The 27,033-nt window shown below is 43.2% G+C and overlaps 1 protein-coding gene across 1 annotated transcript in view; it reads left to right on the forward strand.

Annotated features, from left to right (window-relative positions):
* The window catches only part of Elovl6 (ELOVL fatty acid elongase 6), a 108,530-nt gene that overhangs the window by 62,607 nt on the left and 18,890 nt on the right, over positions 1 to 27,033 (forward strand). The window contains exon 3 of the mRNA XM_052730360.1: positions 11,997 to 12,128. Coding sequence (XP_052586320.1) covers positions 11,997 to 12,128 — 132 coding nt within the window. The remainder of the gene's footprint in view (positions 1 to 11,996; positions 12,129 to 27,033) is intronic.

Here is a 27,033-nt window from a genome sequence, read left to right on the forward strand (position 1 = left end):
AATCAACCAAATGGGTACATTGACGCCTCTCATGCTGCCACTCAGTAAGTAAGTAATTAGATGAGTGGACAAGGAGCCTTTTTTCTCCTTCCACAATAAATAGGTCAGGAAGGAAAAAGCTAGCAATTTCTTTTTCATTTTCTTTCAGAAACACCTGTAGAAGGCTAAGAAGAGTCCCTCTATCTCATCCCTCCCTCACTATAATGCTGTTAAGTGGCCTAGTACCTTCAATTCAGTTCAAGAACGACCCAGATTAGCTCAGAATCTTATGATGACCTATGTGCTGGATTGGGACTTTTTTTTCAGTTGTGTATGCCAGGGTGGTGGGCAGAGGCCTCTGTCTGTCTGTCTGTCTGTCTGTCTGTGTAGGAGTGTGGGATCGTGCACACCATTGTGTCTGTGTGGGAGTCAGGACAACTTTTGAGAGTACGTACTCTTCCCCCGTGAGTCTGCAACTCCAACTCAGGCCGTCAGCTTGTCCGGGGAGTCATTTTACCCTGAGTTTTCCTGTTGCGCCCCACCCCCCCGCAATTTCTTTGACTGAATATTCCGATCATTGTGGTACAATATTAAGTCTTTCCATGTTCAGGCTGATCAAAATAATCTGCATCGTGGGAATCCCTTGCTTACCAAACTCATGGGTGACGCTTTGCTTACTTAACGGCCCTTAAGTTTGGTGGCTGAGGAGGAGGGCCCAGCCAGTAGGAGGGAGGGTGATGTGCCCACAGCACCAATGGCAGTTAGTTATCCCTGCCTACCCTGTCTCTGACTTTAACAGTCACACTGAGAAAATCGCAGGGTGATGCTAGGCTAGCAAGGAGTAGGCATTTCGATGCTGCTTCCCTGCCTTGCTCAGCGGGGCCTGGGGCAGCTGCTGAAGAAGCAGCCTGCCTGGGAAAACACGCCAAGCTCTCCTCAGATGCTGAAGAAAAAAAAAAAAGCCAGTGGTTACAATAACTTTCAGGGCACTGTCTAGACTTAGATTAGTGAGTTTGAAGTACAGACTCAAAGCTAACTTTAGCAAGAAACTGCTCCTCTTGGTCTCCCAGTAATATATTGTCTTTTTCTTTAAAATATGTCCCCAGTGCAAGATTTTATTTCAGAAACAGTGTCTTACTAGGTAGCCATGGTTGGCCTGGAACTCACTTTGTAGATCAGGCTGGCTTTGAACTCACAGATCCACCTGCTTCTCTCTGTGTACCCTGAGTTCTAGTATCAGCAACCCAGCAACATGAGATTTTTTTCAAAATATCCGATATGTGATGTAATCCTTGTATAATAAAGAGCCACTTACGGCCAGCCCTGTGATATAAGGCCCTGGGCATCCAAAATGAAGGAGCCCAGCTACAGCCCACCAGGATTTTGAAGAGGAGACAAGCATGGTGACCTCATGTGACACACGTAAAAGGGAGCTGCTGTAGGAGATAATGTTAAGGAGAAATACAGTACAGTGGTGATGAATTAAAGCCACTGGGGAATAACTTCCCAGAGATCAGCAGAACGACAAGTTAGAATTTATATTTAAGTAATTAGAATAGTTGCCTGTAGTGAAGATGATGTTACATATAGAAATATAAAATTCCTAGCCTTGTAGAGCTTCCTATTGATACTTCCTTTTATTTGTGTGCTCTAAATCTTTTCTGTACTGGATTTTGGAACAGCTAGAACTACAGAGTAAATCTGTGTAAGTGAGAAGACAAACATCTGGTGGCATACCATTAAGTGTTGTGTTTGTGCACGTGCACAGGTGTTTGTACGTATTCCTGTGGGCATCTGCAGATGTGCATTCGAGTGCTTGCGTCCCTGTGCGTGTGTAGAAGTCCAGAGGTCGGTGACGGCTCTCCACTCTGCTTTTTGAGACAGCTTCTCACTGAACTTTGAGCTCATTGAGGCATTCCCATCCATCTACCCCGCCCCACTCCCCCTGCACCGAGGTTGCAGCCCAACATGGGGGCAGTTAGGTGGATGCTGGGGATCCAAAAACTCAGTGCTCATGCTTGCCTGACAGTCTCTTTACCTACTGTGACTGTCCCCAGCCTCCCAAACAACTTAGAGTACATCGTGCCATTGAGTGATCAAGGAATTCTGGCTGCCAGTACACACAGAAAACCTCCGATGGAAGGGCGGCTCTTACTTGTTGACCTGCAGGAGGCCTGTGAAGGAAAACTTGTAAGATGGGACACTAGCTACTTCTCAGATTTTCTTGTTAGGTTTTTTTTCCTCTCTGTGAAAATTTAATTGTCTTATGAACAGGGCTCAAGAAAACATAGTTTCTTAGAGAAAAAGTGGATTCCAGAATCCCAAAGCCAGAAATTGGGGCTGGTGAGAGGGCGCAGTGTGTAAAGGCGCTTGCTGAGCAACAGGTCCCCTGCGATGAACCCGTGGAACTCATGTAAAGGTGGAAGGAGAGAACTGACTTCACAGAATCGCCCTCTGAGGCTGCTGTGACGCAGTGCATGTCTGGGGGGCCAGTTGAGGTCTGGCACACCCTGGCAGTGTGTCCTCCTAAAAAGGATGCCCCTGGGAATGTGAGTTTTCTAGTTCTCAAGGGAATGGAGACTTAAGTTTCTTTGTGCTTAGGCATTTTTTCCTTGCTTCTGAGACTGTCTGATGGAAACAGTGCCATCAGAACCGCCGAGTTTTGAAAATCTTTTCCTTTGAAGCCACGCTGCAGAATCCCAGCTATACATCAGTCATTTCCCAAACAAGTCACCTGACTTGCAAATGAAGAGATTACCTGACTGTCCCACAAACTAACAGTAAACAGAAACTTAAGGATGAACAGAGTCTTTCTTTCATTGTTCAAAGAAATGGAAACCATTTATATACTTATTTTCTGAGTGATTTTTGACATTTTTCCTATTAGGAATGTTTCCCCCGAGAGGCCTTTGTATCCTTTTTTTTCCTTGGCTTTGAAGTTATAAATAAAGGAGGAGGGGACACTAAAGTATCTGTGGAAAATGATGTGAGTAGATATAAAGATAAAAGTCGTCTAAACTATGAAGATAAAAGGCTCCTGAACTGGCTGGGACACTGTCTGGCAGGTCTTGCTCTGGCTTCCTTGTGGAAACTGATGACCGGCGTGTACAGAGCAGCCACGGATAGAACTCAGATAGCTATTTGTATCTTCGGTGGAGAGTCTGCCTCCAACTCTGCAGAAATAGAGAGGAGCAAAAGCTCCGAGCAGCTATCAACAGGGTGAATGATGGGTCCCCCCACTTATCAGACCTTGAACTTGTTCATCACAGCCAACACCTCGTTTGTTTGTGATCTCAGGAAGATGGAGTGATTCCCACTCTTTAACGAGCGTTTATGTCATAGAAAGCCTTTTATCAGATTGTTTTGTCGTGAGCGTGAGCTCACTCCCATGCTGACGACGCAGAAACAAGGGGCGGAGTGGTGGGAACGCAGCTCCCTCCGGGGTTGAGTTTGGCTTCTGTGCAGTTATCTTGTGCAGATCGAGCTAATGGGACGATGAAAGCAACAGCAATAATAGCTGGACCTCCCTCTGCTGTGAGAACTTGAACTCTTGTGTGGGTTGAGGGAGGGGATGCCTCGGCAGTGGAGTATGCTTCTAGTCAACTTCACCTCCTCTCTCCTGTCTGCAGATGGCGTTTTCAAACGTAGCTTCAGGTGACCTTCAGGGCAGAGGTGCATGGCAGCCCTCCAGTGTGTACAGTGGAATCTGGCAGCCTGTATGAGCCGCTGGACCACTGTTCCATGGTAGTGGGACTGGTAGACTGGTGACGTCCAGGACCTCCCTGCTGTGAAGGACAAGAAAACAGGCTCTGCCTCGAGCCACCAGGAGGGAGCAGTCATCTTGACCCCCTTGATGTTAGCCACAGAGACTTAGTTCAGATCATCTCCACACCAAAATATAAGAGGCTCTTGTCATCACAAGCCACCAATTTTCTTTGAATGAATACAGTCCAACTATGTCATCGAATGAGTGCTATTCGGGTTTTGTTTGCTTTTATCGTAAGTGTAAAGGGCTTTTCATTAGTATTGAAAGAGTGAGGACCCATAATGTTAAGACTGTTTCATCTACATATTTTGTTAGTTTGTGATAATTGCACGCAATAATGGATTTCATTATGGTGATGAGCATTCAGATTTTGAAAGAGCACTATGAACATCTGAATAATAAAAAACTTGCCGTTATTTTCAAGAGAAATCAAATCCATAGCCTTTTCCTGAGTAATGGGAGGTAATCTCCCTGGAAAACAATGTTTGAGTCATTGTTTTAGTTTGTTAGCTTAGTTTGTGCTTTTTCCCGCCACTGCCACATTTTGATCAAGCCTAATTTCTCACCATCAGATAATTTTCATTGCTGTGGAGCTGTTCCCCTCAGCCCTAGAAACAGCGTTCTGTGTATTTTCCCATGGCATCCCCAGTTTCCTTCTGGATTTTTATATCAAGGGAAAAGTTAGTGATGGTTGTATTCACCCATCCAGTGGTTACTATGAAAGCATGTTCTCCTACCTTAATTTCCTAGCTTGTTTTCAACTGTCTGTGACGCAATAAGATAGAGAAACCCTATATAACTACAAAGTGGCAATAACAACAACAACAGACAGGCCATCTTTTGATATCCGGCCCTTGAGGATAGAGATGACAGATATGGATTTGTATATACTGCTTATCTAGTTATCGTTTGTCTACGTTTGGATTTAAATCTAGGAAAATTCTGCCCAAATTGACTTTAATCTTGTAAATCATGTTTGTTTTTTGTTTTGTTTTGTTTTGTTCAGCAAAACTGGATTTCACAGTTTTGGTTCCATGTCCATAATTAAATCCTTTGAATATATTCACTTCCAACTGTGGCCTCTAGCTCTTAGATAAATCTAGGTAGTTTTTTTTTTTTAAGATTTTTTTTATGTGTGTGTTTGTATGCCTACATGCATTAATGTGCCCCAATAATGTACAGTTACCCATGGATACCAGACAGTGTCAGATCCACTGGAACTAGAGTTAAGGTGGTTATAAGGCATGCTGGAAACTGAGTCCAGGTCTTCTGTAAGAGCAATAAGGTCTCTTAACTGCTGAGCCATTTCTCTGGCCCCAAATCTGTTGTCTTTATATCTTTAAAATCCTGATGGCTTCTTCATCTTAAGACAAAAGGAAGTAGATTTTTGTGTCTTACTTTAGAATAGTATCTGGGAGCTTGTTGTTAATTCACAGAGGGAAGATAAGTGGTGCCAGACTTGGGGTCTTCATGTGGATTTTGGGGGCGGGAGGGGTGCACAGGTGCAAATTCATGTGCATGCATACCTGTGGGTCTCAGAGGTCAACCTCAGGTATCATTGCTTAGTGGCTCTCCACCTGGTGTTTTGAATCATGGTCTCTCTGCTAGCCTGGAGCTCACCATGTGGGCTAGTCAGGCTGCCCAGAGAGTTCCAGGTGCCAGGATGCACCTCCTTAACTGGCTGTTTGCATGGATGCTGGGCTCTGACCTCATGCTTAGACAGTTTTTGGTGGGGAGTGGTTAAATTTTGAGAGCATTCTCTCCCCCTATAATCCTCTTTTCAGTCATAAGAACAAAAAGGTGGTGAGTATGAAACATTGTTCACTGATGTAGATAGCCTTATGCCAGCCAGGCCTTTTCCGAAGAGAGCTGGACCTTAATGGGAAGACGTGCGGTGTTCAGTCATTTTCACCAAATGTAACTGTACTTTGGCCTACTTCAAGATAGAAAAACTGAATCACAAAATCATGGTTTTCTCACCTTTAGAAAGTACATAAGGAAAACCTGTGATCTCCAAATTAGCACCCGAGAGAAGTAAACGAAGAGGTGTTTGTACCCAAAGTAGCTCAGAAATCACACGTTATTTAGGTTCTTCTTGGGTCAAAACATAGTAGGTGAGAATATGCCCCTTTTCTATAGTGGCTTTGCCTTGCCATTTTAGATACACTCCTATTATTCACAAACATTGTTTTAGGATTTTGAGGAGTGTGTTTAGTTTCTTCAGCATGTTAAAACACTTTAACAAATCGAGTGATGAAATTCTGATTGCTTTCATAGGGGGAATAAATGTTTGTTTGAAGTCTTAGAATTCTCAAAAACGTGACAGAATTCAACCCTCACTGAACCATCAGGAATACAACCTCAGGACCTTTGTCAAGAAAAATTGTTTTTATCCTTTTATCAAATTGGAAACAGCATAGACATCCAAAGCAGTGTGTCATCTCCCTTAGTCTTTGGAACCCCAACTTTCCTTTCCAGACCATATCAAAGCTTGAGTCAGCATCTGAACCAGAGAAATCTTGGATTCCCTTGAAGTATAAATTCTATTTTTTTTTTTTTCTTTTCTTTTCTCTGAGACAGGGGCTTGGCTGTCCTGGAACTCAATATGTAGACCAGTCTGGCTTTGAACTCAAAGAGATCCTCCTGTCTTTGCCTCTCAAGCGCTGGATTAAATGCATGCACCACCACCACACCCAGCCAGCATAGACCCTTTTTATGCATTAAGTAATATCAACTGAACTGGGAGGTATACAGATCTTCTTTTTTTTTTTAATTCCCCTCTCGCAGGTTGGTTTTTCATTTCCACAGATTTTTTTTTCTTTTTTTGTACCTCGGACACCCATGGCTGCCATATACAAGGTCATTTAGATAGAACATGAAAAATTGAGGAGGGAACTCAGGCCATCTTTCCAAGGTGCTCATTAAGAATTTGCCTCAGTTGAAATACCACCCACGTGAAAGTTCTTTCATTGGAAAGTCAACTTGCTTGACTCTTGGAGGAGGGCCCAGTTGCTGTCGGATTTCCGTGTGAATGCAGGGAGGTGCAGCTAGATCAGTACTGGTTGGTTCAAGAGGCATCCCACGAGTTGTCGTTTTCTTTTGTTTAATGCATTTGAATTTCTACAGGGTGTTCAGTTATTCCAGTGAGGATAAAAACCCACCTCGAGGAGTGATTTAGGGACAAAGTAGAGTCAGAGAAATCCAAATCTCTTTAGTATATGACTTAACTGTTTTTGTATTAGTTATAAACTAATTTCCATTATTATTCACTTCCATTATTGATGACAGAAATGTAAGGGACAAAAAGCTTCTGCTTGTTTAAAAAAAAGTAAAAGTACAACAGAGGGTGTGTGTGTGTGTGTGTGTGTGTGTGTGTGTGTGTGTGTGTGTGTCTGTCTGTCTGTTTGTTGTATGCGTACATGAGCATGAGAGTGTGTGTGCCCATGTCCCCACTACAGAGGCTAGAGGAAGAGGTGTGTGTCATTCTCCACCTTATGTTTTGTTTGGTTATTTTGGGTTTTGTCGTTGTTTGTTTGTTTGTTTGTTTGTTTTGTGTGTTTTGTTTTGAGACAGATTTTTCTCACTGAACCTGAAACTAATAAGTAGGTTTCCCAGTAGACTGACTAGCCAGGGAACTCCTGAGTTCTACCTGGTTCAGACAAGGATGGTGTGACAGGCACACGTGGCCATGTGAGGCTTTTTACATTTGGTGCTGGAGAATCAAACTCAGGTCCTCTTTTTTCTTTTGACTTATCTCCTATTCGGTTCAGTGCCTAGTAATCAGCTCCGGTTTCTCCACCCTGAAAGGACTTATTAAGTACCCGAGAGGAAGGCTTGTGCTATGTGATGTACATTAAAATTTATTAAGCAAGGTAACTTCATGCTACCTAGGGATTACTAATTATCTGATAATAAAACATTGTAGTAGCCACATTATTCCCATCCCTGGATGCCTACAGGAAAATAGAGAATTATTGGATTACTCTTGAAGCATCAGGGCACTCACTAATCCATCCTAAATACTGAGTAGGCCAGTAAGCAGTCATTGCTCAACCTGACTGTAATTGAACCTTTACCAGAGAGGTACTGGTAGGAAAGCCAGTTCTCAATCACTGAAGTAGCCCAGTTTGCCAAACCTTCCAAACAATGGGAAAGTAATTACACTTTTTGAAGCAGGAGTTAACGCTTCAGTAAATGAGTTTCTTACTGAGGGAGTCTGAAGCTTTTTACTCCATATTTTCATACACATATGCACTGTGCTTTGAACCACATCTATCCCATCACCCCCTGTCGTTCTCCTGCATCCCGTCTCTCCCGTCTTCTCCTTGCAGCCTCCTCCTCTTCTTCATTCCTTGGCTTCTCTCTTTCAGCTGACTTTCCCACGTGAGAGAAAGCGCATGGTACTCAACCATTCGAATCGGCTCCTTTCCCTTGTTGTCAGACATCCGGTTTTGTCCGTTTGCCCTGCAAGTGCCATCATTCAGTTCTTTGTGGAAGAACCCCGTTTGACTCTAAACTTACCCGAAGCATGGTTTGTTCATCACAGTAGATGTCTGTAGTGTGTGGTGACCACGTGGTTTCTAATCGTACTTAAGCAAATGTCATTCTCATCATTGACTATCTGGGACTCACAGTTCATTTCTGCCTTCTCGGTATTAACCACAGACATTTTGTGTGGTCTTGAGCAGTGTATACAGTGACCATCAGCCACTGATGCCATCCTTATTCCCTCTCCTGTAGAATGAGGGACTTGACCTCTCCCTGAACTCAGCCTCTCAGGTTCCCTGTAATTCTCAAGTTCTGGGCCACTGTTTACCCCGTTTGTCCGAGCTGTTGAACAGACTGTTTTCTCAGAGATGGCCTCATAGAACTTGGGCTGGCCTCAAACTTGTTAAGCAGATGAACGAAGCTGGCTCTGAGCCAGGCGGTGGTGGCGCACGCCTTTAATCCCAGCACTTGGGAGGCAGAGCCAGGTGGATCTCTGTGAGTTCGAGGCCAGCCTGGGCTACCAAGTGAGTTCCAGGAGAGGCGCAAAGCTACACAGAGAAACCCTGTCTCGAAAAACAAAAACAAAACAAAAACAAAAACAAAAAACAAAAACAACAACAACAAAAAAATGAAGCTGGCTCTGAACTCTTGATCCTCCTGCCTCTACTAGATGTTGGGGTTGCTGGTATGTGTCATCATGCCTTAAATTGCAGAAGATTTTTTTTAAAGAAACATGTGAAAAAGAAAATTGGTCTTGCAAGGACATTAGCAGTGACTTAGAACTAATCCTCATTCAAGAAGTGGGGAAATTACAGAAATAAATAAATAAATAAATAAATAAATAAATAAATAAATAAATAAATAAATAAATAAATAAATAAATGAGCAAAACAAAAACCCAGAAGACAAGAGATGATGGGGCTCAACATCCTTGCTTCTGGGGCACATTTTCCTCCAGCTAGAATGATATTACTGTGTAAAGACAGCATTTAACTTGGTTGACACATGATTACAAGTCATTCAGTTCATGGACCCAAAACCAGGACCCAAATTATATATATTGCATGACCAAGAAATAATGATAAGAGATGGGAGCGATGACTCAGTGGTTAAGAGCACTTGTTCTTACAGAGGGACCAGGTTCAGTTCTCACCACCCACATGGCTGCTCACAACTCTTGTTACTCCAGTTCCAGGGGATCCAGCGCCCTCTTCTGGCCTCCTCAGACACCAAACATACACATGGTGCACATACATATATGCAGGCAAACACTCCTATACTAAAAGGAAAAGAAGTCATTTTAAAAAGGAAAACTCCTCAGGGAATGTTTTCAGCATTCTCAAAGAAACAAGAGGGGTGAATGAAAGCTTCACAGATCTGGGAGATCCAACAGTTGGAGCATGATGGTGTGGGGTGGGTGCAGGTAGGTGCCTTGGGCTTTGCACAGTAAAACTCTTTTCTGTTTAGTTGCCAGAGGTCACCAAAGGAACTCTTACTTGCTTAGGTGACAGTACATCGATAACCAACCTCCTCTTCTCCTATAAATTGACTGAGAAGAAGCCTCAGGGCTACTTAACCTCTAAGGCCAGTTCTTCTTCTCTAAAATGGAAGTCATACTAAAACTGTGAGGTGCGGTGAGAGGGGGTTAAGTGATAAGGTCTTTCAGCGGGATGTCGGCCCAGGGGAATTGCTGAGTAAATAAGCAGTTCCAGTCACTCGTCACCTTCATAATTAAGAAAAAAAGAATTCCACCATTGAATGCTCCCATTGCCTGCATTAATGTTGGGTTTTGATTTCTTTTCTTTTAAGCAAGTCATTGTTCATGTATGGGTTTTGTATGTCTTATGTATCTTAACTTCATAGGAGTGTAGAAAGAGTGGGTCTCATTCTGTGTGATCCAACAGCATAACCTGGGCAGATATTAGAGCAAAAATACACTCAAGTGCATGCATTTGTGTATGAAAGTATCTCTTGAAAGATTGCCTAGTTCTGTTTTCCCATAAAATTATCCTTTTTTCTTTTTTAATGCTCTAAAACAAAGTTGGTTGGAGGAGGACAGTATGCCACAATCCATTTTTCAGTTCTTCAGTTGTTTTAAATATACTGCTGGGGAAATACCCTTCCTTTCAGTGCCCCCAACTGCCCATTCATGCAGTGTTTACTGAGGAGCTGTGGTGTCAATGTGCTGTTCTCCCCGCTTCAAAAACTTTGAAAGCACGAGATCGTTCTTCAACATGCATTCACTCAGAGCCGACTCTGTGCCAGGACCATGTGTCCCAACAAGCACTCGCCATGGTTGCAGGGCTCTAGTGGAACTAATTTCCGTGGTGTTTATTTATGGGTTGATTCCTGGGATCATGGCTTTACAAGGTGGGACCCGCCAAGTAGGTCACTGCATGCGTGTGAGCAGCAGTGTGTCCTGGATAAATGGTAACATGCCAGTAGCCAGGGAAGTAATACATGAAGTGTCTTGCATGCTACATTCTTTAGCACGTTTTGATTTTCATATTATGTCTTTCAACTTATTCTTCAATCATTTCTCTTTTGGTCTAGTTGTATAGGGGATACCCATGCTAAGAGATAGGTTTTTGTCTCTGGAAGTATGCTTCAATGTTTAAATTATTTACACAGCCTATGTAGTCCACCCCCACTCCACCCGCCCCTCCCCTCTCATTCTCTCTTTCTCTGCATGCTTTGGCATCATTAAACTGCATACAGCAACTAGTCTGGGGCTTGGAGGTCCCGTCTTACCTTGCTGAGGTATTTCTGACAGGCTCCACCCTTCTGTGAATGAGGGCACAGTAACTCCCAACAGTGAACACCCTCCCGTATTGTCCTAATGTGGGTCTCAAATACTTACATACATATTTTCCATCCTTTAGAAAATATTTGTTATGGAGTATTTTAAAATGGGAAATCTTTTTACGTTTTTCAGTGTGTTAGGAGGTTTCTGTGTGTGTGCAAGAGAGAAGAGGGAGAGGTGTTGAGCCCCATCATCTCTTGTCTTCCTGGTGTCATTTCCCCACGTGTTTCCTTTTGCTTGTTTCCTGGGGTATTTTAAAACAAGTTTAGGATACACTATTTCATTCATAAATATATCTCAGTGTGTATCCAGAAGAGATAAATAGCTTTAATATTCTACCTAGCATTTTGATTTTATTACAACTGCTTTTTTACACCAGTTTGTTCAAATAAGAATCCTTTTTTCCCCCTTTTACATACTTGCATGTGACTGCTGTGTCCCTCAAGATGGCTTTAATCTGGTCAGCCCCAGATCTTCAGTCAGTACAGTTCATCTAAAGAGATGCCTTCCTTTGTCCTGCAGATGGGTATATCAGAGACATGTTTAAATTCAATTTGTGTGTATATGTGTATCTGACAATGTAGCCTTTTTAATTAATGGTAATTTCGAAAGTTAATACTTACCTTCTACCAAAACCACAATTCTACTTTAAATTCACTTACCTAAAAAGAATAGTTAATTCCTCTAGTGAAAAGGTCACTTTTATACCTCAGTGCCATGTTGAAATTTTTGATCCTAGGGCCTGAAAAGAACATCTGTCTACACTGAATGGTGCTTACTGTGGCATGTTGGCAGCCACAGGATGAATTTGCCCACAGAACCCGTCTCCAAGTGGATTAATGTTTCATCGAAGTGGGGCATCTACTCATGAAAATGTCTTTAGTACAGACAGGGCAGCTGTTGTGAAAAGTGCTTCAAGACTCCTGTCTCACAAGGCTTGGTCCATTTATTTCTTCCTAGGAAGAAATCTTTCCTGTTTTCTGCACTGTATGCTGCCTTTATATTTGGTGGTCGGCATCTGATGAACAAGCGAGCCAAGTTTGAACTGCGGAAGCCGCTAGTGCTCTGGTCACTGACTCTTGCAGTCTTCAGGTAGGTTGTATTCTGTTTCCTTAATCCACCCATTTCCTCAGGGACGTTAGGAGAAAGCAGTCCTTGCATCTTAGTGTATGCCTGACACTTGAATTTTTTTTTTTAATTCACTATGAACATAAAGTTATGTACAAGAAATGCTTTGTTTCGGTCACATTGGCCCTGGTGTGCTCAGTCTTCTGTTGGGTGAAGTCTTGGGCCTTCTCTTTTCCTGTCCAAGTTGGTCATTCAGTAATCTCAGTCCTCTGTTAGGACTAGACACCACACGCCAATTATGTTGTTCTTGTTGCCTAAATACAAGTGGAAAGCAAAAAGCAAAGACACATAAGTAAGTTGTTAAGTCCATTGGCGATCAGGACTCGCTGTCACGGTTGTGCTGCTATTAGTACTTAATCTAAAGACGACACCGAGACACAAGGCCAAGATGTGTCAGCATCATCAGAGCAGAGAGTGTTGTTGCTCTGCTTCTCCCAAAGTCCCCTCCACTTTCATTCCCTGTGCTCTTGGGTGCGTGTTTCTCCAGCCAGTTCTTCCTGTGTGCCTGGCAGAACTCAACACAGAGGCTGTGGAAAAGATGCCCAGTGCCTCTAGGAACGTCAGTGCAAGCGGACTCATTCCTTTGGAAGCTTTAATGAGCATTTCCAGTTTTTAATATTTGGTGGCGTAGGGCATCACAAGGCTGTTTAGCACACAGCTCGTGTCCAAGCAGGTGCCAGAATTCATCTGCAGCACTGACAAAGTCACTTGTTCTGTTTGTGATTTCCTTTGCAAATCCAGCAAAGTGTATGACTGAGCTGATGGGGCAGAACAGAGGGGACACGAGACAAAAAACATCATCATCTTACGGCTATCCGTTTATAGTTTTTTTGAATGATACACTAGCATTCTCGCACTAAGGAGAGACGAATGGTCTCGTTAAAAGCCTCATTAGTCACCGACAGCTTATTAGGATCACTCACGAAGAGGGTTTTCCCATAGAGCTCCAGGAGCTGCTGCACATTGCATCCCATTGGCTGCCTGCATGTGAAACCCCAGTTACTACAGGCCCCACTCTTTATTTCACTGGACTTGGGGAGGAGGGGGATGTGAGGAGCTTATGCTTGAAACTGCCGCTGAAGACTTCCAGCTCCTCTCCTGCTAACTTGTGAGTCTCTAAAAAGAATCCGCTCTTTCTCCTTTGTACTTATACTTCCAGTTGACTGTGCATGTCCAACCGAAAGAATTTTTGTATTGGGGGAGGGGCTTGTCTCCATATTCTAAAGAGGGCTTTTAGAAAAATTGGTTTTTCATTATTGCCCCAAACCTTTCCCCTTTGCTGTTCTGTAACCCATAAAACAGATTACAGTACATCGATGCTTCATGTACAGTGATGCTCCATGTACAGTGATGCTCCATGTACAGTGATACTCCATGTACAGTGGTGCTCCATGTACAGTGGTGCTCCATGTACAGTGATGCTCCATGTCAGTGATGCTCCATGTACAGTGATGCTCCAAGTACAGTGATGCTCCATGTGCAGTGATGCTCCATGTGCAGTGATGCTCTATGTATAGTGATGCTCCATGCACCCAGGACCCTGCTCAATACATACTTAGCTCTCTCTACACCTGACTTTCCCCTTAGCCACAAATAATTTGGAAGTTATACAGGCTGAAGCAGTTCTGTGAGAGCTAAAAGGCCAGGGCTGTTTTCAAAGAAACGAACACAGTACCATTTCCTCACTTAAATTACTGTTAATTTTTTCTTTGTTAAATCTTCAAATTTTGCTGGGCAGTCATGGTGAACACCTGTGGTCCCAGCACTTGGGAGGCAGAGGCAGGCGGATTTCTGTGAGTTCAAGGTCAGCCTAGTCTACAGAGCAAATTCCAGAATAGCTAGGGCTGTTACACAGAGAAACCCTATCTAAAAAAACTAAAAAAAGAAAAAACAACCTTCAAATTTTTCTAGTTGACTTATAGTTTCCTTTTTATATTTCTTTTATAAAAAATAAAGTCTACGCCTTTAATCCCAGCACTCGGGAGGCAGAGCCAGGCGGATCTCTGTGAGTTCGAGGCCAGCCTGGGCTACCAAGTGAGTTCCAGGACAGGCGCAAAGCTACACAGAGAAACCCAAAAAAAAAAAAATAAAGTCTGTATATTTTCATTAAACCTCCATATTTCCTTGTCTTCTCTCCTCCTTCCTCTCCCCATTCAATGCATCTGTTAAGGAAACCATACCCTTCACCCTGTAGACTTTATCCTGTAGAATTTCCCCTAGACTGGATTTTGTTTGATTTCACTCTTTGAAACCCTGAGTGTCTTGTAAGTTGGTAGTTATAGCTCAAAAGTTGATTATATTCATGTTTAATATTTCACAAAGCTTTCTATAAGAATTTTACCTTCACAGTGTCTTAGTTAGGGTTTCTATTGCTGTGAAGAGATGTCATGACCACTGCGGCAACTCTTACAAAGGGAAGCATTTAACTGGTGCTGGCTTACAGTTCAGAGGTTTAGTTTCATCATTGTCAATGGCGGGAAGCATGGCAGCGAGCATGCAGGCAGACATGGTGCTGGAGAGGTAACTGAGAGTTGTATATCCAGATCGGAAGGAAGAGAGAATGAGCCACTGGGTCTGGCTTGAGCATCTGAAATCTCAATGTCCACACCCCCAATGACATACCTCCTCCAACAAGGCCACACCTACCCCTACAAGGCCACAGTCCTCAATAGTGCCACTCCTTATGGGCACTATTATGGGGCCATTTCCATTCAAACCACCACAACCAGTAATCTGAAGTGCATTCATTTTTCCCATATCTTGAAGTGTGTGGTATGGTTATAATAACAAAGCAAGATATCTTGAGGTGTTTAAAAAAATATTGTTCAATAATGTACTACAAAGTTTCTGTATATCATTCATTAATAAATCTAGAAGAAAAGTATGTCTTAGCAAGGGCAAAGGAGACATACTTTTATTTATTAAATACCTACTGTTTACTAGAAAAAAAAAAGGCAAAATTTCAGTAATGAAAACCCGGTTTTAGTAGACCCAGTGATTTCGAAATTTAAACTTTTTCTGTGATGCATTGTCTTATTCAGAACAAAGCAGATTTTTCCTCACCCTTCATTCCTGAAGCATCAAATAGTCAAGATGAGGAAGAACAGCACACGAGCCACATCACCTGACACACACGAGTTGTTTCAGGGGTTGAGTCAGGACTAATACCCTCTGCATCAAGATAAATATGAAGTGTTTGTGTTTCCTAGTAGCAAAATGAATGACCAAGTATAAAAGCTCAATGCATCCTAGGAGCCAAAAGCCCACTGCCATTGAACAACTAATTCCTGTTTGTCTAGCGCGCCTGCTTCTTCTGGCTTTCTGCCTGCAGGAAGGACACCTGCTGGCATTGTCATAACTGAAGACAACAACATCTTGTCTGAAGAATAGCTTGCTTTGTTTTCTTTGAGTCCAAGTAGGTGTTTAATAGTCCTTTTCTAATATTAGTCAAGGAAATTAAGGACGGCTGTTGACTAACAATTGTTTTACATCCCTTTACAAAAGGGGATAAGACATACTGAATCTAGAAACAAAAGGGTTTTGAGTATTTCCAGGAAAGTAGTTATTAGATTAATTAAGTAAATTCACAGTGTGGTCTTGTGGTAGGATATCTTATTTTATTTATTTATTTTTTTTAAGCCCTAGAATGGGAGAGATTTCCCAGCTGCTGTGGGAGGGATTTTCTGAGTAGAGGTCAGGAAGACGTCACCTGCTCTGCAGATGGCACATGGGCTCTGATCAGTGTGGACAGGTTGCTGTCTTGTGATGGGCACTGACCTGCAGGTCGCTCTCCTGTTGAAGACCCTGATTCACACAAACTGGACAAAGCTACTCGGCTGTGTCTTCACAGAGAGCAGCCTCCAATTACAGCCTCTCTCTCTTCCAGGTATTACAGGCTTACAACCTTTGCTGGCCTGTTACTGGGAACGCTAGCCAGTAGTTGTAGTTGTTTTTGTTTTTGTTGTTACTACTACTACTACTAAGTTATCTGGTAGCTTTTTAAATTTTTTTTTTTTTTTTTTTGGTTTTTCGAGACAGGGTTTCTCTGTGTAGCTTTGCGCCTTTTCCTGGAACTCCCTTGGTAGCCCAGGCTGGCCTCGAAAGCTTTTAAAATTTAATTTCTAGTTTTACAAGTAGTCTCTGTTCATTAAAAAAAAATAATGAAAAGCAAAAAGAAAACCACACATATAAATTCTTTACCCACAGATATTTACTCTTAATATTTGGATGACTGCTCTTCCAATAATTTGACATTACACTTGGGATTCTTTGATCACAACTTAAAATCTCTGTAACAGAATGTTTGAATTTGGACAGCGACATGACTTCATAACGATATGACTTCATAACGATGTGAGACAGTGTGACACAAGGTGCTTTATGTCTTCCTGAGATGTTAGTAATGTGAGTCACTCATGCCTTAGGTCTTCTCAAACTGGGCTGAAGAGGAGCATGCATTTTCTAAAGGAGATTACATGGTAGCGTAGTATGGATTTACAACTGTATAATTCGTTAGTGATTGTTTGGAATTAAGATTGAACAAGGGGTTAGGATGCCTATGAATTTCTTGTGTTAGCTCATAAATCCATAAAAAAAAATCTTGTTTGTCAGGGGTTTTTTGTACACAGTGTGTGTGTGTGTGTGTGTGTGTGTGTGTGTGTGTGTGTGTGTGTGTGTGTAAGGGGGGGATTTGAACTTCTTCAGAAGCATCACACCAAAGGGGTAAATTTTTGTGAAACTGAATAATTCTGTAATCTGAAATATACCAGATGAGACGGACATGCGTTACTAATCTGAAGCAACTGTGGTTATCTGTCAGTCGGCAGAAGAAAGCATAAAATGAATAACATAGGTGGAATGTAGATATTCCTATTGAGGAGATTCTCCTTAGCAAACAGAGAAGCAAATGCAGCTCTGAGATGAACCTTCCTTCTTCCAGGAGCCCACGTGTCCCCAGGGTAAGGATGTGAGGAGAAGACCGTAAGTGGAATCCTTGGCAATATAGGAACATTGCTGGTTCACACTGTGGTTCTCGTGTTACGTTACTAAAAACCTTCTCAAATACAGTACCTTTCCTGTGTGAAATCATATTTGCAGGCCACGGATGAGCCCGTTCTTAACGGCTCTTTCATGAAAGCTCTCAACTTGTTTTCTCTACATTTCCAGATAGTCAGCGTGTGACCGGGGTGGTGCTGTGATACGGATAGGTTCCCGGATCTCACTTGACTTGCCGCTGACCTAGGAAGCAGGAGGTTTTTTTCCCTTGCAATCAGCAACTCTTTTTGCCAGTCCTACCGTTGGATGGATTTGCTTAGTTAATAGCGAGCTCTCTTAGTTAGGAACGCATTGCCTACCATTTGTCGCAGAAAATTTACAAGTGAAAATTGGTGCAGGCTGTCTGATCCCTTCTCGTTCTCACTTACACCTAAATTGCTGTACTTGCCTGAGGCTGTGATCTGTGCACAACCCCCACTGAATTCATTGCTATTTCAGATAATTCTCATAGTTTTCAGAGTCCTCAGATTTAGAATCAGATGTGTATAATTAAAACGATTGGGGTTTTTTTGAGAATATTTCATTGCCTGCACAGTGAAAATTGCTAATATAATAAAGCAATGCATTTCTTTTATCCTCTCTTCATTTACAGTGATACAGTGGTGTACAGTTAAGTTCTCTCTCCTTCTCCCCACGCACATCTCGGGGATGTGAGAAAGCAGCCACAACATAACAGAGTGTGCTCGGGAGACGGAAGTAGCCAGGAGGGCTTGTTCAGTGATGCCAAACTTTTGTATTCACAAGGTCTGGAGTAGAAACTATCAGTTCATACTAATAAAATAGTAATGATTTGAAGACATTAGAATCGTAAGACATTCAGAGTTATCTTACGTAAGATGCTGTATTTGGCTTCTCTGAAAGCATTTAGCTTCAAATTAATCCTTATACTAGCTTGATTAAATAAATCTCGAGAACAGTGCCTCAGAACATGAGAGATGAGCTAAGAGGTGCATGTAAAGGGCCAGCGTTTTCCTGGACTTGGAGGGCTCTGGGGCTTCCACCGGACCTCCTGGCTCTTGCCACCTCACATATTTTTTATGAGACCAAACCTATTTTTCATCACACCCAGGAGTAAAGGAATCACGCTTGAGTGTCTTCTAACCTACCAGTTGACACCTAAGAGTGTATATATAATTTTTTGTTCTTGATGGCATACATAGCTCCTTAAGTTGATGATTTGAGTTCATGTAAAGTCAAGAAGAAAAGCATATTCTCATGACTCTGTATCTCAGCTTAAAATGCCTTTGTCTGCTTCCCGCCCTCTCTGCCTGACTGGTGGCCATTTCTCTGGGCTTCGCTCCACCCGCCCTTGCGGTTATTATGTGGCATCCTTAGGGGTAGAATGTGAAGGTGTGGGGCACAGATTACATCTTTAAAGAATAGGTGTGTGATGTCAAGTTCACGTTTGTAACCCCCCTTACTGTTAGAGGCTGAGGGTGATTGAAAGTTCCAGACTATAGGCAACATAGCAAGACACTGCCTCAGAGGGAAGAGCAAGAAGGACTTATGCTTAGTGCAAATAGGAATAGAGGATGTCCTGCTTTGGAAATGTTTATTACTCTGCATAGCCCAACCTCCCTCCCCACCCCACCATATTATTTATTCTCAGTAGGAAAATCTAATTTCAAAAGGGTCACAAAACTCACAGTAAAATCTACTGAAAACTCCCCGGCATATTCTGTCACAAGAGCCAGTGGTTCTGTCTAACCCAGTTCCCGGCTGCAGGACTGTGGTCCTGTGTGTGTCTTGCTTTGTTTTTTTGAGACGGGGTTTTGTAGGTGTTGCCCAGGCTGGCCTTGAACTCAGTCCTCCTGCTCAGCCTCCTGGTTACTGACATAGATGGGAGCCACTGGCGTCATCCTTGGCGTGGCAGCATTTTTTTTTTTTTTTTGAAGACAACAAATCGTGTTGAATGACTTGGTCTCCTTTGAATAACGTGAATATTCAGTTAATGTCAGCCCATTTACATTGGGCTAACAATAATAGATTGATGACTAGGAGGAGCATGGGCCATATTCATGGCCTTGAATTACAAGCAAGACTCTGTCAGTAATATCTGTGACTCGCTGTCTTGGTACTTTAAGAGTGGCTTGCTCTGACAACGGCAGTTGGTCTCTCTGCTCAAAAGTTCTCACTGACCACGGAGCTCAGGGTCAACAGACATTAGCAGCTATAGGCTTAGTTCTCTGCTCGCATCTCCAGAAAGCCACAGGCTCTGGAGGAAGTCTCAAGTAGAGACTTTAGAAGTTTGACATTAGCCTCCATTTCTGAAACTGGCCGTAAAATGAAATCCTCCCATCCCGTAGTCCTTCATGTGCAGGCTGAGCTGGTTTTCACCGTTAACTTTTCCTCTTTAAACATTTTATCCTAAATTGAGTATGAGAAATGACTACCGATGGAAGTTTGCTCGGAAAGAGGCGAAAGTGACTAGCATAATGAAACAGATGAGCATGGGTATTTTCACAGGGAAAAAAATAATTGGCCAAAGTTCTCGCTAACAAATTGTGGGGTACCTCTGCAAGAATTTCCCTGGGATTTCTCACAGTTGTTGCAGTCAGCTTTTTGATTAATTTTGACTCCCACATAGTACGTAAGCTGCTGCATCCTGGTGAGTACCCCACTTTGGCTTTGGACTAAGGAAATTCCCCTTTGATGGGAAGTGCGGTAAGAACCTCGAAGTTTCCAGACTGATGACGGTCAGGGTCATCTCAGCCTGCCACAGGTCACCTTTGCTCCAAAGGTCAGGAGGGGTCTGATAACAACCAAATTGCCTCTAATTACTGAACATAAAATGAGCAATCTTTAGGGGCTGGAAAGGCTCAGCAGTTAAGAGCACTTGCTGCTTTGTTGAGGACCCAGGTTCAGTTCCCACCCCTACACCCAGGGGATCTGACGCTGGCTTCCGGCTTCTGTGGGCACTGTATGCATCGGCTGCATGTAGATCCACACAGGTTCAAATACACGTAAATAAAACTAATACATCTCAAAAAAAGAGATGTTTTTCAAACTATCTTTTAACAAAACAAAGTCAGCAGAAATCTTTTTCAGTTAGAAGTATTTTGTAGTGAAAACCACATAAAATTTTTTTTTCAAAAATTATTTTTTAAAAATACTGGAAAATTATTTTTCAAATTAATTCTTTTTCAAAAAATTTTCAAAAATCATTTCTTCCTTCATCCCGCCTACCAAAAGTTGGAAAGTATTGTTTTGTTCATGCACATCCATAGCTGTGAGCCAAGTGTAGTGGCCCATGCCTGTCCCTCCAACACCAGGCAGACAGGCAGGGGAATGGAGAGTTCTAGGTCTCCTTGGGCAACACAGGAGGACCCTGTCTCAAAAACTCATAACATTAAGTAAAAATGTAGAACGGGTGGAGGAACTGTCTGAGCTCAGTGAGTGTCCTTGCTGTACCCTTAGTGACAGGTGCACACGAAGAAACCCATTCAGATCTTTCTTTGCAAACGGGGAGTGCTGTCAGCAGCTGTCTTGGGAATGCTCCAGGAGCCCTTTATTGTTTCCTGTTTTGGATTAAGTCCAAAAGTGAAAATAATTACTCTGGCACTGCCAAGTTTTCAGGCTGTTTGGATGACTCTAGTCATTTACTGGAGGGTTTGGGGAGAACGTGGATCTGAGTCAAGGTACGCACATGACGAGCACACTTCACCCAGCATTTCTGCAGGAGCCTTTCCTCCAGCTGGGTCTGTCTGCTGCAGTGATCAGGAAGCACAGTGCCGCACCGGCTACTCAGAGTCCACCCAACCCAAAAGCACAGAGGACAAAGGCAGAGTGAGCCACCAGGGCAGCGCAGGAGATGCGGGAGGAATACGCCCTCCATATTCAGTGGGAGATGTTTGCTGTTCCGAAATCTATTTTACCCAATTTTAAAGGAGCAGCTTCCCTCTGTTGAAAAATTCCAGGTTTCCCTCAAAGTCTCTAACAAGCCATTTTTACAATGTATGTCACACCATCCTACAACCAACCCACGAAGAATGTACTAGGTTTGCGACCTTTAGTTATGGCAGGCACGTTCTTTCAGTATGTCAGAATGGTCAAGTATTTCTGAACGCTTCCAGCTCAAGATGAATCTCCCCATAGGAATAAAAGTCGGACAGAGATGGTCAGACCACGTAGATCTACATCCATGTAAGTTTGTGTTTCAAAGCATAATTTGAAACACAGCAAATACACACCAACAGTAATTTTCCACATAAAGGACTGCTTTATTTGAAAGTGTGGCCCTCCCTGGTGGTGACATTGGGAGCATTGCTGTGGTTTGCCAGCTGTGACTGTTGCAGTGGGCCAAAAGTGGCAGCACACTAATGCAGCGTAGTGCCAGGGCTTGAGAGGTGGAGGCAGGAGGATTGCAAGTTTGAGAATGCCCTGGGCTAAACACCAAGTCAGGCTGGCAGTGTGGCTCAGTTCACTAGAACACTTGCATAGCCCTCCAGGGTCCAGGGGTCCACCCCATCACTGTTACCTCCCAGATTACACAGAACACTTCATGACCTGCCCAGTGCACAGAATTGCTAAGGTGACGATGACAGGGAGAAACCCCCAAGTGCTGCTCCTTTGTAGTTACAGCTGTTTGGACACCAGCTTTGGAACTGTCTCTTGAATATGGTTAATGTATGGGGACGAATTTCATTGAATTTTATGCAGGAGCCACAGCATGTTAGTGTATATGGGAATATTCCAGATCGCTGTGCTTCATGTTCCTGTGAAAGAACTTAGAGAATGGGAAGAAATGTCCGCGTGGTCATGTACACAGACGGCATGGTCTGACTTGAAAGTGCTGTTTGCTCTGTTCCACGTTCTTTATGTAATGGGAGTTTTAAAGAGGGCTAAACCCGAGAGACTAATTCAGTTAAAGTAGACGATTGAGCTGGGGATGCAGCTCACTGGTAGATTACTGTGGAAAGGAACTAAGTGAGGAAGACAGTGAGGAGAGGGTTTCTCAAGCCCTGACTTAGGGGCCATATTTACTTAAAAGCATCTGAATCTTAATTAAAAGTGATGTTTTCTGGGTCCTCCCCTCAAGCGGTTGCGTTGGAGCCTCTGGTGGCAGAGCCTAAAAGTCAGCATTTATTATAACCACCATGGTTTACTGTAAGTCACAAGTCCATGTAATTTGAGGGACTAACACGACCCACTTCTCACCCTAGATAGGCCTTCTTTCAACAGCCAGGGGCTGCAGGACATGTGGAGACAAGCCCAGTGTGGCCTGCTGCTCTAGAAAAATCTGACTGGAACTCTGGCCCACTTGGCACGCTTGCCCTGTATTTATTAGCCTCCTATCCTTGGCTGACCTCTCTACAGCCGTTTCCCCCACCTCTGTGGACTATTAACTAGATGCTTTCACCTGAAATAACAGCACTGTTCTGGTAAACTTTCACCCAAGGAGTGGCTTTTTTCAGTGCGCTTCCCAGTTGGCCTAATGCCATCTTGGCAAAGCGAGGAGAGAGAGGTGACTCCGGAGCATGTCTGTTCCCTCTGGTGATTTCCTGAGAGGGAAATATCTCGGAGTCTGGCTCCTCCCACCTTCAAAAAAAATTGTGTGTGAACTGACGAATCCTCTGGGTCCCTGCTTCCTGTCAGTCTACATTTTCTTTCATTGGTAGTCCGTCTTGTCTCAAACTTCATTGCTCTGTAGAGCTTTGTAAAAAATGTTGTTAGTCAACTACCAGTTCCTCCCTCCAGTCAATCAGTAGAAAGTAAGTTAATTAAGTTAGTTCCTTTTTATCTCAAGAACTTGGTCATTATCCACACTACTGCTTAGGCCGGTCACACCACACCCTTGACAGTGTTTCAGAGAGCGCTGAAAAACATCACTAATTTGTCTTTCTTTCATATCTGTTGTGACCATTCCAGCTACCCGCATCCCTCGGGAATGAGAGAGCTAGCCCCTTTTAATGCTCTCTTTAGTTACCCTATTATGTAATAACAAGAATGAATGTTCTTTACTAGAAACCCATAATTGTGATGTGAATATGGAGGTTATTATATCCCACGTTGTATCTTTCTCCACATGACAGCCTAAAGTATAAAGCATATCATATCCCTGCCCTGCTTAAAGCCAATCAGTGCCTCTACAGTGCTCTTGATTTTTATTGTTGCTAATTATTGTGTCTTATAAAATCCTCCAAGGCGCTACAGACTGTGGTCACACATATCCCACCCCGGCACAACCCAGCCTTCCTGACCTTGGACTCTCGCGCCCGACTGCTGTGATCCTTGTCTGCCCAGGGTGTTCATATCAAGGCTGTGACAGGGCAGGCTCCTGCTCATGAATCCATTATCAGCTCACCTGTCACCTCTCAGTTGATTACCCTGCCCCCTCTCACTAATCACAATCACTTCATCATCAGCCCTGAGATACTTAACCACTACATGAAATCATTAGGTTCCTTCTCTGTGTGTGCTAGATGACCCAGCAGAACGTAGACTTGGTAAAACAGATTTCATGTCTTTCTCTGTTTTCTTAATCTGGGCATACCAAAGAGAACCTGGCATGTAATAAGTGTAGAGTAAGTTTTTCTAAGAATCAACCCAGATGGAAACAGTCTAATTAAAGCAGTTTTATAGGTGGTTATCTGTGTGTGCTCTCTAGCTTTGTTTGGGTGGGGTACTAATTATTTTGTGACCATTCAGTTAAGACTAACTAGTTTCGGTATTTATAGGTAACTGCTTGAAAAAAAAAAAAAGAGCTTCGTTAGATTGGGATGTTTGTTTTTGTTGTTAAAGGGCTTGTGGGTAATGGCTGAGTATGTTCATCCTATAAACTTGATCCAGCTATCGTAACAATTTATGTTAGAGAGACAGTTTTGTCCTTAGCCATTCCCATCTCATGACATCCATAGCAATGTTTCTCTTCATTAGAACCCATCTTGAATTCTTCACACACACACACACACACACAAACTGATCTGATTTGTAGATTGAAGTGCAGAGTCATCCAGCAAGTTCTTCCAAGATCCCCTTGCAGGAGGCCGGCTGTGATGTGGTGCTCAGTTTCTCTAATCTGCTTGCTGTGTGCTGTCAATCACCCTGTACCTGTTACAGCCTCAATCAACTTATCTTTCATTCTTTTATTTCTTCATTGTTAGAACTTTTGATTAATTCAAAGAAGCCACTTTAGTGTTTTTTATCAAAAGCACACACTACTAATTGTGTTGGGATGTGGGAAGGTGGGTGATGTTTGGACAAGGTCTTGCTATGCAGCACAGGCTGGCCACTGCTTTTAGCTTACGTTTGTGTGTGTGTGTGTGTGTGTGTGTGTGTGTGTGTGTGTGTGTGTGTGTGTGTACTTGACCTTATGCAAGTGAGACCTCAAAGCATAGGAATTTAGACTTGGAGATATTTAAAGACCCTTTTCCAGAACTGCTGCTTTTTGGGGGCGGGGGCACGGAGAAATTTACTGTTTACTCTCTCAACCATTTTTTTTTATGTGTATCAAGTGTGTTCGAATTGTTGTGCAGACAGATTTAGGACTTTTTTATCTTGGAATACTGAAACTGCCAATTGAAAGATAACTGTCCATCTCTCTGTCCCTTGTCCCCAGCAGCAGTCACCGCCCTTTGTGCTGTCTGTACATGTTTGGAGTCACACGGTATTTGTCTTTTCGTGGCAGACTTATTCCATGTAACAGGATCCTCCCTGTCCGTGGTGGCGTTAATGCCAGAATTTCTTTTTGTGGCTCATTAATCCGTCATCTTAATAGTCCACATTTTGTTTATCCATTCATCCCCTGACAGATGCATGAGTTACTCCCACCTCTCCGATGCCAGAACACGTGTGTTAAAATAACATTTTATGGTTTTATTTTTAGTTCTTGCGGATAAACTGTGTGCACTGGGGTGAGACTGCGGAATTATGTGGACATGTGTTTTCAACCTTTAGGAGGACTGCCATCCTGTCTTGTCAGCATCTCCTTTCATTTCACATCCCCTCCATCAGCACCCAAGGGGTCTGGGCTCCCTCCCTTCTGTCCAACATTACTTGTTTTCAGATAGTAACCTCCATAACCATCAAACCAAGATAACCTTGAAGGAGGCAACACCCCTGGGATGGGACTGGTAGGCTGCTGAGCCAGGCTGCAGTCTGAGGTACCAACAGTCAGGCAGGAGTAGGCCTGCTCACTACAGAGGTAGTGTCCATTGATGCCTTTAGGAGAAGTACCCAAGTACATTCCCTTGTGTCTAGACCCTGGGAGTTGTCTATGGAGGAGTCTATGACAGAAAAAGCACGTTATTATTTATGTTCACAAGTGAATGAATATTTTACAGATCATGCACCCAGGAAAAATAATTAAATATGGGGGGGAAGGAGCAAAACTGAGCTCTTTTCAATGATGGGTACAGCCTATCACCCAGAGCGCATTTATACTTAATATTTGTGGAATAATATGGTCATATATTAACTTCGCCTTCTTGGATGTGCCTTGTGATACTAATGATTCAATTATGTGAGGTCAGTGACAGTTTCTTAAGGAATTAATGGACTGTTTTAAAGGGTGACCAAGATCTGATGGACTGGTAGATTAATGTGCCCAAAGGAAGAAATTGGTTACGTGAAGGAGCGGAAACTTAAGGATTTGTGATCCCTCCCTTTCTCGGAGCTGTAGTATGAGCTCATGGAAGACTAGCTAGAGCTGGTCTCCTGGAGGACATCCCCAGCCCATTCATTTGAAGGCTGTGAGGAACTGAGGACCACGATGACCTGCACTTCACTTCCTCTTCCTCCTCTTCCTTCTGGAGTAGTTGAATTAGGTCGCAGGGAGAGAATACACACATAATGTTCTCTAGCATGCTTCAGGAACTCTCCCCTATGAGATTGTCAGGAATCATCCCTCGGATGAGTTTGGTGTATTCTGGCGGCTGTGTAAGCCAGCAAAGCCTCTGAAGTCGTGTTGATGGAGCAAGGCTATTAGTCTTGGCACTGGAATTATTACTGTTCTAATAAAATCTGCTCATATTCCAAACACAGTGAGTTTTCCTGGGGAACTGAGTTTTCTGGAGAAACGAAGACTAACCATTTTTGTGGTGCTCGTGAGGTTTTTTTGGCTTCCACATTTGTCTTCCCTGTAGCCTCATTCATTTCAGGTTCTTTCTGGTTCGTGTAACTCTTGGGGTTCCCGATCCTGTCACTAATGTTCTGTGTCTTGTTGTGGTTCTCTTAAGTCCAGACACCTGTATGTTGTTCTTCCCATATGAAATTGAAAATACCTCTTAGCCCCCGGCGCCCCTTCTCAGGAATGCATGATGTGGTACTGCATTAGTGGTTGAGTGGAGAACATCACTCAGGAAGAAAGCATACCCACCACAGGACACGACCTTTGAAAGGTCAGCAGAACTCTCGGGCTTCAAAGTCAAGGCAAAGTGTTCTCACTTGGATATCTGTGGCTCATAGATGGGCGACTCCTTCCATTGGTTCCTGACGTAGCTTCATGCACAGATTCGTGGGGCAGGACAGGCAAGGTGGCATCTTGAAGTGGAACGAATGTCTGCAGAATGTTCTTAGCCTAGAGCTGAGACCAGTAGTTGCTCCCGGGACTAAGGGCCAGACTCCTAAGGCTTGAAGAAGATTTGCTTGTCAGACACACGAAGAACCACTCTCCTAACTGACAGCCTGGTGAGTTTTCAGAAGCAGCTCCCACCTAAGCTGAAGTGTCTGCTGCATGGGAGCTGGAAGTCCTTAGGCTAGCCCAAACCCTCTTGCTGCCTATGTCTTTGCCTAGAAAATAGAGATGGTATTGCCTCATGAGGCTAGGGTGTTACGTCATCTAGGGGCTCAATGAAGTTCCTCAGATGTGAGACAT

Source organism: Peromyscus californicus, unplaced genomic scaffold (genome assembly GCF_007827085.1).
Source record: "Peromyscus californicus insignis strain IS unplaced genomic scaffold, ASM782708v3 Scaffold_9__1_contigs__length_137607984, whole genome shotgun sequence".
Taxonomy (NCBI): Eukaryota; Metazoa; Chordata; class Mammalia; order Rodentia; family Cricetidae; genus Peromyscus; species Peromyscus californicus.